This window comes from Xenopus laevis, chromosome 5S (genome assembly GCF_017654675.1).
Source record: "Xenopus laevis strain J_2021 chromosome 5S, Xenopus_laevis_v10.1, whole genome shotgun sequence".
Lineage (NCBI taxonomy): Eukaryota > Metazoa > Chordata > Amphibia > Anura > Pipidae > Xenopus > Xenopus laevis.
In genome coordinates, this window is record NC_054380.1 from 63,339,652 (window position 1) to 63,354,038 (window position 14,387).

The following is a 14,387-nucleotide window of genomic DNA, read 5'->3' on the forward strand; positions in this document are numbered from 1 at the left end:
TCTGATGGAATTGTCCAGGGGCCAGTTTTGGAGACTCCCTATCAGAGAAGATCTTCTGATACAAGATCGGTGGAAACATCCGAATCCATCCTGGTGGAACCTGACAGCTTGGATCCTGACAGGGAATTTTTAGTAGATCAGGGATTATCCGCAGAAGTGGTTAAGACTCTTTTATCTTCAAGGAAGCCTTCTACTTCAAGAGTTTACTCTAGAGTTTGGAGAATTTTCAAGAGTCGGTGTGCGGAGAAACATTACAACCCTAAAGCTTGTTCCACAGCTCAGTTTCTTCAATTCCTGCAGGAAGGTTTTGATAATGGACTGAGCCCTAATACTCTTAAGGTGCATGTGTCAGCCCTGTCAGCAATGTTACACAAGAGTTTGGCTTCTCTTCCTCTGGTCAGACGTTTCTTTAAAGCTTCTCAAAAGTTGAGGCCCAGAGTGTCAACATTAATCCCTCCATGGGATTTAAATATTGTGTTAGAAGCTCTCTGCCAAGATCCCTTTGAACCGATTTCTGATATTCCAATGAAGTTTTTGTTCTGGAAGACCTCCTTTCTGGTAGCGATTACATCTGCTAGAAGGTTGGGGGAGTTGCAGGCGCTATCAGCTCATCCTCCTTATACTACATTTTTTCCGGAGAAAGTAATTATGAAGACGTTGCCATTCTTTTCTCCAAAGGTGACAGCCTGGAAGAATGTTAATGCTCAGATTATTCTTCCGGCCTTTAGCAAATCTCCTGTAGATGAGAGTGAAGAAAAACTGCAATTTTTGGATGTTCACAGATGTCTCTCCATGTACATTCAGAGAACCAAACCAGTAATCAGAAAACCTCTTTGTGGCATTTGCTGGGAACAGAGAGGGATTGAAGGCATCCAAGACGACTATAGCAGCTTGGGTAAAGAAAGCTATCTCTGTAGCATACGAGTTAGCTGGAAAGGATATGCCTCAGAATTTGAGAGCACACTCGACAAGAGCGGTTTCTACCTCTTGGGCAGAGAAGTCCTTCGTGGAGATAGCAGAAATTTGTAGAGCAGCTACGTGGTCAAATCTCCACACCTTTGCAAAGTTCTACAAGTTGGATGTGGCAGCCTCTCAGGATGCAGCTTTTGGCAGCAGAATTCTGGAGTCAGCGATCAATGCTTAACCCTCCTCTTTTTTTGTTTTGGAGTTAGCTTGCTAATTCCCATTGTGTGTGCTGCCGTAGGACGTAAAGAAAAACAAAAATTTAGTCTTACCTGAAATTTTCATTTTCTTTAGTCCGTAGGCAGCACAATTTTCCCTCCCTAAATAAAATTTTCTTGAAGCATATGTGGTTCTTGGTTTCTTTGGAAGTAGCTTGAAAAATAACACAGGGGGGGCAGGCTGCCTGAACCTATTTATTCTAATTACTTGATATTCTGTCCTACCAGGTTGGGAGCGGGGATTTAACCCATTGTGTGTGCTGCCTACGGACTAAAGAAAATGAAAATTTCAGGTAAGACAAAATTTTTGTTATTTCTAGTTTGTTTATAATTATATTCAATCAAGTTTTTTACATTCAGATTTTTTCGGAAATAAGCAAAACAATTTTTTTAAATTGTGAGTTTTTTCGAAGTAGAAAAAACCTCACAAATTAAATTTTTGATAAACAAGCCCAATTTTCTCTATTTTTAACTAACCGTACTTCATGATTACATGCTTAAAGGTGGGCCGCTGTAACTGCTGTACAATTTGTATCATTGCCATGAATCTTAGATAATAAGTCTACTACTGAAAATTATGCTTTAATTCTTTGGGGATTATTTATTAAAACTCATTTTTTCCTCCAAAAATCTGAGTTTTTTCACTAAAAAAAACTCTGATTTTTAGAGATTAATTATGCCCTAAAGCTGCTAAAAATCCAAATCCAAAAATACTCCACTTAAAACCTGTCAAAATCATTTAAAAGTCAACGGCCGCTGTCCCTTTAACCATTTGAAGATGTTTTTAACCTTCACAAATGTTGGGAGTTTTAAAGGTGTTTGATGCTGGTTTTCACTCAAAAACTCGATAAATTAAAGGTATTTAATCATTTAAACTCAAAAGATTTGAGATATTCATAAAAACTTGAATTTTATGAGGTTTTTTTATTATCAGATTTTTTGTGTTTAATACTTAGTAAATTAGCCAAATTTGGGGATGGGAGTTAGGTTGAGTTTGTTTATGGTATAATATGAGAAAAAAATGAGTTTTAGTAAATAACCCTCTTGGAATCTGGTACATAAAAAAACATTGAACCGTCTTTTTCTTAGAAATCACTTACGGTACATTGTTTGTTTGATATCTAAATAGAGAGGAGATTGGGGCCATGATTTAAACAACCTAGATTTGGTAACGGTGCAACCATTTCATAAATCTGCTTTTAAAAATCCTATAGGAATAAATAGAAAGTGGGGTTTTCAGAGGTGAACTCTAATTAAATAAATGTCCAGTGCCCCTGCAAACTATATCATTGTGTTTTAGAACCAGACCATTTTTTGTATGTGTTTGTTTATATTTGTTATAATATTAAGAGGTTTTTTTATCAATAAGACAATGAAACATATTTCAAACGCATATTTATAATATTTTTTTTTTTCATATGGTTACTACTGGTATAGGATCTGGAATCCTTGGGACATGGAGTATTCATGATAGGGGGTCTTTCTATAATTTGGATAACCATCTTAAATCTGATGAAAATAATATAAATATTAAATAAACCAAATAGGATTGTTTTTCCATCAATATGGATTCATGCAGCTTAGTTATCATCAAGTACATGGTGTTGATTTATTTTTACTAGGGATGCTCCGAATCCACTAATTTGGATTCGGCCGAATCCTTCGCGAAAGATTCAGCCGAAAACCGAATCCGAACCCTAATTTGCATATGCTAATTAGGGGTGGGAATGGGAAAACATTTTTTACTTCCTTGTTTTGTGACAAAAAGTCACGAGATTTCCCTCCCTACCCCTAATTTGCATATGCAAATTAGGATTCGGTTCGGCTGGGCAGAAGGATTCGGCCGATCCTGCTGAAAAAGGCCGAATCCTGGATTTGGTGCATCCCTAATTTTTACAGAGAAAAGGGAAATCATTTTTAAAAATTCGAAAGATTTAATCAAAAAGGAGTCTATTCCCCCAATTCAGAGCTTTCTAGATAATGAGTTTCCGGATAAGGGATTCTATACTTGTAATATGTTTTGAGAATAAATGAATGCACTCAACTGCATACAGAAATTTTACTTTCAAAGTGTTATACGGCACTACAACTTCTGCATTGATATGGTATTTATTATTTTATTCATAATGAGATGTTTGCTTCTGCTCCTGTTGTAGGTGTTATGCATCCGGGAAAAGAACAAAGGAAGATTAATCATTAATGGGCTCCGGGTATTAGAAGACAGTATTTCTGCTGCTGATGTTATGTGGACTGTGTGATGTTATGTGGACTGTGGATACTCCACTCTATCTAGGAGGTGTAGCACCAGGAAAAGCAATCAAAAATGTTCAGGTATAGACATGTACTTTTTATTATTGCTACAACCAAGGGTAACAATATACTGCAGAATAAATAATGAGCCAACATAAGGCTAATGGCACTGTGTCAGGCTGGGTGCAAGAACACGGAGTGGATTTCAGCACATGTATCCAGTTTGTTGCCGAAATATTCTCCATGTGCCCTGGCCAAAGACACAGTTGCTCCAAGTGCAGTCACAGAAGAAGGCAGATGCCAGTGTTGGGGTTAATTATCGTCAATGAGGCCAAGAATTACCCCTGTCTGGCATTAGCCCAATAGTTTCTAACTCTTATTATACAATTCTAATAATTAGGTGATACTATCACTCCACCAAGTTCCCCACTATCTCCTAGAATAAGTTTAATTGCAGAGCTGCAGTTGACTTGTCCAGTGACCTATGCAAAGCTAGCATTTCCTTGATAAATGGTTTTGAACAGTAATAAACAATAGATTTGTTGAGTACTATTTGCTTTGGTTAAAGAGACTTACAGTATTCCAATAAAATGCAAAGTAAGATTGAGAGGTAAAATGTGCTTTTTCACTGAAAAATCTGCACATCAGGGAAGTCTTTAAAGTATCACAGGGAAGAGTTGTTATTACTCCAATGTGATATTATGATGATTATTTATTAATCTTAGAAACATTTGTAAGATTGATGGGAAAAAAAAGACTTTCCATAGTACAGATCAACAAGGTGAGGGACAATTCTGCTGTTAGTTGTTGAAACAATATCATTCTCAATGTAAAGGTCTGATCTGTCATTAAAGGAGAACTAAACCTTAAAAATGAATGTGGCTTAAAATGACATATTTTACATATGCACTAGCCTAAACAGCTTCTTAAGCCAGCTTCTTAATAGTAGCAATGATCCAGGACTTCAAACTTATCATTGGGGGTCAATATTTTGGAAACACTCACATGCTCAGTGGGCTCTGAGCAGCTGCTGAGAAGCTAAACTTAGGGGTTGTCACAAATTATCAAGCAGAATATGAGTTTGGTCTGCAATATAAGCTGATGCATTTATATTCTTTGCGTATCATATATTTTGAGTCGGTCCCTAAGCTCAGTAAGTGACAGCAGCACAGAGCATGTGCAGTGAATCAGCAGAAACATAATGCACAACATTTCTAGCCTACTTTTTTAGTTAGGCTTTAGTTCTCCTTTTATAACACTTAGGGCCATGGCACATGGGGAGATTTGTTACCCGTGTTAAATCTGCAATACGCTTGGCGATAAATCTTTACATAGTATGACATTATGATCGCTGCAAGTAAAACCTATGACGGTGATCCAGCTTAATCACGAGTAATTGTCTCATTTCACAGGTTTCTGAATTAAGCCAGATCACTGTGAGTAACAGGCTTTATGACTGCATAAATACTGGAATCCATGAAGTATTTGGAGCAAACAGAATTTTTCACTACAGCAACTGTTGAATAATAAATAATACTAGCTTCTCACTCTTGCCATGATTGTTCGGTTTTATAACCATGAAAAATCCAATAAATTTTGATTTTAAAATAAAGGGGACCAAGCTACCACTGCAGATACTGCAGTTTTATGTAGCATCTCTTTTTAAGTAAACACCGGTCATTTTAATTTTCCATGATATATATAATATATAATATTTATACCATGCATTACAGTATTACCACTGGAAATAAAACACAAAAATGTGTATTTATAGCAGTTATAATATAAAGAAGCTATCAATAGCCTATTAAAAAATGCTTATCAATAGTTAGAATTGGCACTTGAGAAAACCTGCATCAAAAATAATGTACCTCCTGCTGTAAAATTTCAGAATATTATGAGTTATCTTGGAGTTTCTCTTGTCCTTTGTTCTTTTGTATCTCTATGGTCACCGAACTCCTTGGTAACTTTTATAAACATCTCTTTTACAACAGAGAGTACACGGTTCCCTATATGGAGACACTACCTGTTGGTTTCACCACAGGATTAGAGTTCTGTTATGATGTATCATAACTACTCTGCAATTGTACAGTGATTTTGCTTGGTTTTCATTCTTACTTGCCTTTTCAACATTACATTTTAAGACTAACTTGAGTGACAATGTAATTACTATAGAAAAACTAGCTAGAATCCTTGGCAAGAGATCAGGTTGAATCCTTGGCAAGAGATCCAGTTGTTGCAGTTATTTGTGAGAGTGTGCTAAGAAACTAAGTGGGCGTCATTGACGAATTCATAATTTTCATCGATACTGTTTGATATCAGCTAGTGCTATCAGTTAGCCAGTGCTGTAAAGACATGTGGCTATTTGGGTAATTATATAAGATCTATAAATATGACCTTTATAAATATGCTGCTTTTCTACCAAAATGTTTAGTTTATTCCCAATTCTCTAATTTCCTTAGATCAACTCAGCGTACAGTTTCAGTGGCTGCCTTAGCAATTTGCAGATGAATGGAAGGTCTTTGACGTCACCTTCCCAGACATTCAGTGTAACACCTTGTTTTGAAGGCCCCATGGAATCTGGAACCTACATTTCATCAGAAGGAGGATATGTGATTCTTGGTAATGAACTACTGAATGAAAACATTGTTACATACCATCAATGCCCCATCGTGAATGTCTGGACAAAAGTGTTTGTTTGACAGAAACACATGAATCAACACCGACAAGTAAAATATCATGCAGGAATGATATACTGAAAGAACCCTCTAATACTTCAGCTGTCTGTGAACATGAATATATTTTAATTGCCTGCACAAGACAACGTTTTCAAAATAGCAAATAGAAACAACCACATGAATGTCAGTCACTGAAAAGAAAAATAAGCTCTCTTATTGGAATATCAATTATAAAGTACACTTGTGTTTAGTAGAAAAATGATACACAGCTTTTCCTTTAACCAACAGGAAGATCAGCTTTAGATACTTTCATTAGTGTAGTTCACCAAGGTGATTCAAACGAGACAAGTGCTTAATAAATTATTCTAAAAAAAAAATTAATAAATAAATTGATCAACTAATATCATTCATCTAAAATCAGTTTAAGAGATAAATTGATAGGGATGCACCGAATCCAGGTTCGGCCGAATCCTTCTGTCTGGCCGAACCGAATCCTAATTTGCATTTGCAAATTAGGGGCAGAGAGGGAAATCGCGTGAATTTTTGTCACAAAACAAGGAAGTAAAAAAATGTTTTCCCTTTCCCACCCCTTATTTGCATGTGCAAATTAGGATTCGGTTCGGTATTCGGCTGGATCCTTCGTGAAGGATTCGGAGGTTCGGCCGAATCCAAAATAGTGGATTGGGTGCATCCCCATAAATTGATCAACTAATAATTGATAATAATTTAGGGAAGAAGTGAGTAGTTCACATCATTAATATAGTCTCGCTTCAGTGACGTGTAATTATGTCATTTTAGCACATTTTCATCCACTATGGGGGAAATATAATACAATTTACTAAGAGAACAAATTTGTGAATTTAAATTCACGTCGCAATGCATTATTCTTCATTAGGCATTTATTTCATTGCAAATCTTAAATGCGCATTGCAAACCATTAACACCTGCTTGAAGGTGGTGCAAACTTTTGGAGCAAACACCACATATATCTGAATATTGAATCTTAGCTTAGGCAGTAGATATGATATCAGCAAGAGATAAAGGCAGAATATAAGGCTGTTCCTCAAATTACATTTGTCAAGTGTAACATTATTATTCTGTTTACAAGGTAAATGGTGCCTTCAATATTTGCTGAATGATCAAGCACAGCAGAATGTTAGACTTTCTAACAGCCATTTGAATGATTACTTTATCTTTCTCTCTTGTAGATGACTCCTTCAGTACTGGGTTAACATTTGAGTTTGCCCTTGAAGTCCGGCCACGAAATAACACTGGAATTTTGATTCACTTTCAAAATGTGAATGGAGAGTATTTGAATTTGCACATGAAGCAGGGACAGGTAGGCAAAATATAAGATGCCTCTTTATTTGGTTAATTGTACAGAGAAAGCATATACTTTAAATTTCCACCAACATACTGATCAATCAATAAATAGCTCTATCTAGACACGGGAATCTGTTAAGAAGACTTGGATAGACACTGATAACATTTAGGGGGTTGTTTACTAAACTCTGAATGCCAAAAACCTGAAAGATTTGTGGGGTTTTTTTTAGTATAGAATCAGAATTTTTAGTGAAAAAAATATCACAAATTTTTCGGAATTTACTATACCCCAAGGAAGTCAGAATCCGAGTATCTGCCATCATCTGTCGGGGTACTGTAGAAGTCAATGGCAATGGTCCAATTTATATATCATGGTCCGCGCCGAGTTTCGGAAAATCTAACTTTTTTTTTTTTTACTTTTTTTTTATCCCGTTTTTGGGGGGGGGTTTTATTTTTCTGCCCAAACAGATTTTAGCGAGCTTTTTTTATGATAAATAAGGTCATTCTTTGTTGGTCCGACTTTTTTAATAGCAATAATGAGATAAATTCGGACTTTGATAAATAACCCCCTATATGTTATTACTTTATTTGGAATGGAATGCAAATAAATGTATTTATAAGTCCCTAGTTCTGGATACAGCTGCTAGTTTTTACCAAAACTTCATGTATAAACTGATTTTTTGTTAATGTTATTTAATATATGTACGCAGGAGCTAAAGTATTGTATGTGAACCAATATTAAAAATATTTGTATCTCTATGCCAGTACAGGAATTTTCCCAAGTGCCAGTACAGGAATTTTCCCGAGATATTTATACTTTTTTGTGCACCGTATTATTTCATGTTATATGCAGAAATATGGATTTTACTTTGAGATGATTGCATGCTGCATAGTGCAGAATACCTTTCAGAAGTCTTTTATCACTTAAATAAAAAAAAAAGTAGGATTAAGAGATGGAAACCTAGTACAACTGGATGTGGATTCTGAGATAAACCATGTGGTCGGCCCCATTAATACCAAGGTGGTAGATCTGAAAGAGCCTGTGTTTGTTGGAGGTGTCCCAGGTAAATTTCTGTAAAGTGGGTTGGATATTCTTTCTGGGCCATTAACTTTGCAGCATCCTGCTTACTTTGCAGCATCCTGCTTAATATAAAAAATAATACCTACCAGAAACCCAGATGCTATCAGTTTCATTTCATTACCATATATAATTGTACAAGACATGTACCCAAGATACATTATAAATAAAGCTAGTCAGATTGGCAAATAAGGACATATTTGCTTGATTCAGCAACTTGGGTGCAGGGCCATATAGGTTTGTTTCAATGTTGGAATGCAATTAGATCCTATGCAGAAATTTGTGAAGTCCTTATCTGATGAGATTCTGAAACCTACACGATACTGGTTTGGCATAATATGATCTTGACACCATAAATAGGACAATAAAAAAGCTAATGCTGTTCTGTGTATGGTCTGCTTTAATTCTTTATTATAGAGTTACTACTTTATTATAGAATACATAAAAAAATAAATGTTATCAGTAGGGCAGCACTCATTGTGAAGTGGTTCTCTTTAACATATCAAATAATATTGTGTGTTCATTGTACTCATTTAGCTCCAAGGCTTTGATGTGGGAAATGTATATGAAGAGAGGTATGCTGCTGTGAAGCTCATAGAATTAGAGCCATCCTGCATTAATGGGGCAACTCAAGTCCATAGTAAATGTTTGTTCTGCTGAATAAAATGTAGTAAGCGATGTAGTAAAATAGCTGCTCAATTCAGATACAACCCTACAACACTGTAGGTGTAGCTCTATAACTCTGAGCTAGTCAGCAACTTGAAGGGGGGCCACATGGTACAGTGTTTCAGTGAGTTTGCAATTGATCCTCAGCATTCAGCTCAGATTCAAAAGCAACAGATATGACCCATGTGGCCCCCCCTCAAGTCACTGATTGGTTACTGCCTGGTAACCAGGGTAACCAGTCAGTGTAAACCAAGAGAGCTGAAAAGCAGGAAGTAGTGTTCTGGCTATTATGTTAGATATCCAGTCACTCCCGTCTTTATACATTACATTTTTGGCTAACTAACTATATTAAAAACCTTTTTTGCTTTGCACAGCCTATCTATTTACCCAGTTTCTATTTTTGCACAGAACAATTCCTTTTAATCTTTTTTTCTATGAAACATTAATGAAAGTCGCTCAAAAAAAAACTTGAATAATTCATTATAGACCTTGTCAATATCCTTGAATTACATTCATTTTAATGCAATGCTCATTTTTTTTAGACAAACTTCATTAGAGTATTATACACCAGTGCTACCGCTGAACATTACCATCCCTTAAAGCAGTCCAATGCGGATCATTTATCAACACTTGGCAAATTTGCCCGTGTCTGAAAAAAGCCAACAACTGATTGGTTGCTATGGGTAACTGCCCATGGGCAAATATGCCCAGTGTTTATAAATGAGTCCCACTGTCTAATGTTGATTTAAACTTAAAAACAAATGTGAAGGTAAATGTGCCTTTCTGTGAAAATCTAATGAAAATATATTTGCATAGCTTCCTTGACAATGTTATGTGAATAGCTACTTTTACCCTGAGTGCTTAAAGGGGACCAATTCCAAAACCTTCATACAGACACTAACAATTATTATATTTCATGTTCTTTCTGTTTTTAGCTTCTTTACTGGGACCTACACTGACTACACGCAACTCTTTTACTGGCTGTATCCGTAACTTTGTGATAGATCAACATCCTGTAAGCTTTAATAAAGCATCTCTTGTCAGTGGGGCAGTGAGCATCAATTCATGCCCTGCAGCTTAGTTGTCCATGCTGTTACATATTCATAATAAATGATTTCTAAATGAATGTTGGTTTAATGTATCTAAATATAGGAATGACAGTCTTACAGGCCTATGAAATATAACATTCCAGATGTATACCGTATATACTCGAGTATAAGCCGAGTTTTTCAGCATCCAAAATGTGCTGAAAAAGTCTACCTCGGCTTATACTCGGGTCAGCGGGCAGTAGCTGAGATTGCAGTCACTTTTAATCATTCCTATACCAACAGATCACTTGGGGAGAGACTGCAATATCCCACAATGCTCTCTGTTGGTTATATGAAAGAATAACAGTGCGCCCTCTGTTGGTTATATGAAAGAATAACAGTGACTGCAATATCACACAGCGCCATCTGTTGGTTATATGAAAGAATAACAGTGACTGCAATATCACACAGCACCCTCTGTTGGTTATATGAAAGAATAACAGTGCGCCCTTTGTTGGTTATATGAAAAAATAACAGTGACTGCAAAATCACACAGCACCCTCTGTTGGTTATATGAAAGAATAACAGTGCACCCTCTGTTGGTTATATGAAAGAATAACAGTGACTGCAATATCACACAGCACCCTCTGTTGGTTATATGAAAGAATAACAGTGACTGCAATATCACACACGCCCTCTGTTGGTTATATTAAAGAATAACAGTGACTGCAATATCACACAGCGCCCTCTGTTGGTTATATGAAGGATTAACAGTGATGGCAATATCACACAGCGCCCTCTGTTGGTTATACGAAAGATTAACAGTGATGGCAATATCACACAGCGCCCTCTGTTGGTTATACGAAAGATTAACAGTGATGGCAATATCAAACAGCACCCTCTGCACATGGTAGTGGGACAGTGGGACAATGCACACAGTAATCCGTTTGGCAATTCTCTGTCACCATCAACTTTTCAAAGAAGTCCGGTTGATCGCTGGGGGGGTCGCTTTGGCAGAATGTGCGCTGCTGGGAGACAGGGCTGTAGTTGTGTCTAGGCTTATACTAGAGTCAATTTGTTTTCCCAGTTTTCGTAGGTAAAATTAGGTACCTCGGCTTATACTCGGGTCGGCTTATACTCGAGTATATACGGTAAATTTCTTTTAGCCAAGGAACCAGTTGCAAGAAGTTTGTATTCTGTTCCTTTGTGTGTTTAAATTTTCTGTGGGTACAGAATATTTGATAAGGTTAGGAGTGATTAGAGTGGGGACATGGCTGGTCAAAGTAGGCCAAGGGCATTTGAATTATAGGCAACTCATTTCAGTTTGCCAGTCAGCAGAGATCCAGGTGAGCCCCAACCAAAGAGAGTTATCACCCTTTTCTTATTCTTTTTATATATTTACATTTTTTTTCCAAAAGTTTAATGTTCCAGCTCAGTGATCCAGGAGCAGATTCTGAACAGTTACAATTTGCTACAATTAGTTGATACATTTCTAAGCAGTATCTGTGGAATATTAGCAACTATTTTAACAGCTGCCTTTAAAGGGATACTGTCATGGGAAAACATGTTTTCTTCACAATGCGTCAGTTAATAGTGCTGCTCCAGCAGAATTCTGCACTGAAATCCATTTTTCAAAAGAGCAAACAGATATTGTGATATTGAATTTTGAAATCTAGCATGGGGCTAGACCAGGGGTAGGCAACCCGCGGCTCGGGAGCCTCATGCGGCTCTTCATCCTGCTTGCTGTGGCTCAGTCTTGCGTCTTTGCCTGTCACATCATCTATAGAGTCCTCGCACCTGCTGGCGGCTTCTTGAGTGTGCGACCGTGGTAAGCTAACCGTTAGCTTACTGGTGTCGCACACTCGAGATGCAACCAGCAGGTGCGATGCGTGTATAGACATCCCAGGCAATACAGTACCGCAGCAAGATGATTCATTATGGTCCTTACCGCGGTCGCACATTCAAAACAAGAGAGAAGCCTCCAGAGTCCAGCTGCAGCAGGTGCGAGGGCTATAGACTTGGATGTGACGCATATTTTAATGACGTCTATAGCCCTCACCTTTAAACAGATGAGAACATTAGTATTTAATAGGGCTATTCATTGTTTAATTTGTGATGTTTACTAACCATAGTGGGTCCATTACTTCACTACATCACTTGACTGTTCTGCTTGATGCCTGCAGGCTCTATGGGGAGTTCAACCTGTGCAGCCACACAGGAAGTGAGAGGTACCAGACTAAAATATTCTTTCATTAACTCTTGTTAAATACTCACCTGCAATATTTCACACTGATATTTCTCCTATGGTTGGGCCTGCCTGAAGATGCTACACAATCGCAAGTAGATCTTGAGGTCAGAAATTAGAAGAAAGGCGGTTTCAAAAAAGGCCGCTTGGCACCCACCACTGAATAAATTCATATTTTTACCCAACAACGCTTATCTTCTGCAAAAAAATCTTCTGCGCACACGCTGACCAGGGCAGCACAAGGGATCCCTGTGAACATGAAACAAGATGGCATTCGGATAAAAAGTGTCCCATGCAGTGTGTTTTTTTTATTACAAAGAAGGAGCACCGAAACAGGGTATAAGTGCTATTATGCTCAGGAAGTTGCTTAACAAATTGGCCCTCCCAGCGAATTTAAGTTTTCTTTTAAGGTACAAAAAAACTTTTGTCTTTTTTTACAGTCAGACCTGTTACCCTTGACAATACTCTTTCTTAAAGGGGTGGTTCACCTTTAAGTCAATGTTTAGTATGTTATAGAATGGCTTATACTTGTGTTATAGAATAGAAAAAGCAACTTTTCAGTTCAGAATGTCCAATTCTAAGCAACTTTTCATTTCTTTTTTTTATTGTTTTTTAATTGCCACTTTCTTCTGATTTCAAATGGGGGAGGGGGTCACTGACTCCATGTCAAAACAAATGCTCTGTAAGGCTAAAACAATGTATTGTCATTGCTACTTGTTATTATCATTTCTATTCAGGCCTCTCCTATTCATATTTCCATCTCCTATCAATTCAATGCATGGTTGCTAGGGTAATTTGGCATTTCTGCCATTGCGTACACACATGGGATGATAGTGGGCCTTATCGCCATTTTCCCTGCAGGTGAGGAAAACACGTCTTAAGAAATTGCACTGGTAGATACATTAGATAATTTCAAGAGTGAAGAATGACTTTTTAAAATAGTGAGAAAATACAAGGTTGCAACAGTGATCAAGGAAGTGGTTCCAGTGCATATATTATATATAGGCAACCATGGGAACATGCCTAGGGCTGCAGTTACGGGGCATTACTATATGTGCCTATATAGAATTAAAAACCCAGCAGTGGAGTTTTTACCCCTCTACTCCACAAAGCATACAGCAAGCACGGGCATGCGTAGGATAGCAAAGGTGCTAATCCAAGGCAATTTAGAGGCGGAATCAAGCTTCATTTTCTTTGCCTTCCTCTGGATCATGTACCAGTAAGGTAAGATTTACTTAGGTAAAAGGTTCAACTTTATTTTTATACTTTGTCTCTTTCTTTGCAACCTTTACTAATACTGTAAGTAATTATACCTCTTAATAAAGACAAAAGGTCCTCTGCATTCACTCATTATCAATTGCCCCAAGGCCACAGGGTTCTAGTGCGCATGTGAGCATGTGCCTGAGCACTGTGGATTATGAGTATAGCGATACGCGTCTACAATCTTTAGAATGTGCCTTAGTGGCATGCTGCCCCTAAAATCTTGCCGCCCCAGGCCCAGCCTTTGTGGTCTCACTACAAATCCGGGCCTGTCTCTCCTTTAAAAATGGTGCCCACAACTGAGATCACCTGACTTTAGCCGGGAATAATGGGCGTTACAACATGGAGCTGGCTATAAACTATAGCAAAAACAGAATCTATGAATTGAGAGTATGTAAAAAAACTGGTTCTGGCAAAAACCAATATCATACAGAACTAGAAACTATGTACCACATAAATGATACTTAAAACTAGCAATCTAAATTAATATACAACTATTCCATCTAAAATCCATCTGTTCACATGGTTACCAACAACAGATTAAAAACCACTCTAACCTCTAAAATCAATGCATGCAGCAGTTGGACAGGATCCCCTCCAAAATCGAATAAATTATGTCATCTGCAATGAAACATTCTCCTTGCAGATGAAATGGAAGTTATGTAAAAGTTTGAGAGT

The 14,387-nt window shown here is 37.3% G+C and overlaps 1 protein-coding gene across 1 annotated transcript in view; it reads left to right on the forward strand.

Annotated features, from left to right (window-relative positions):
- LOC108717424 (laminin subunit alpha-4-like) overlaps positions 1–10,320 on the forward strand; it is a 103,622-nt gene extending 93,302 nt beyond the window's left edge. Inside the window, 5 exon segments of the mRNA XM_041564625.1 lie at positions 3,338–3,418; positions 3,420–3,512; positions 5,894–6,053; positions 7,318–7,448; positions 10,112–10,320. Coding sequence (XP_041420559.1) covers positions 3,338–3,418; positions 3,420–3,512; positions 5,894–6,053; positions 7,318–7,448; positions 10,112–10,135 — 489 coding nt within the window. The 3' untranslated portion in view covers positions 10,136–10,320.
- Positions 10,321–14,387: the final 4,067 nt, after the last annotated feature.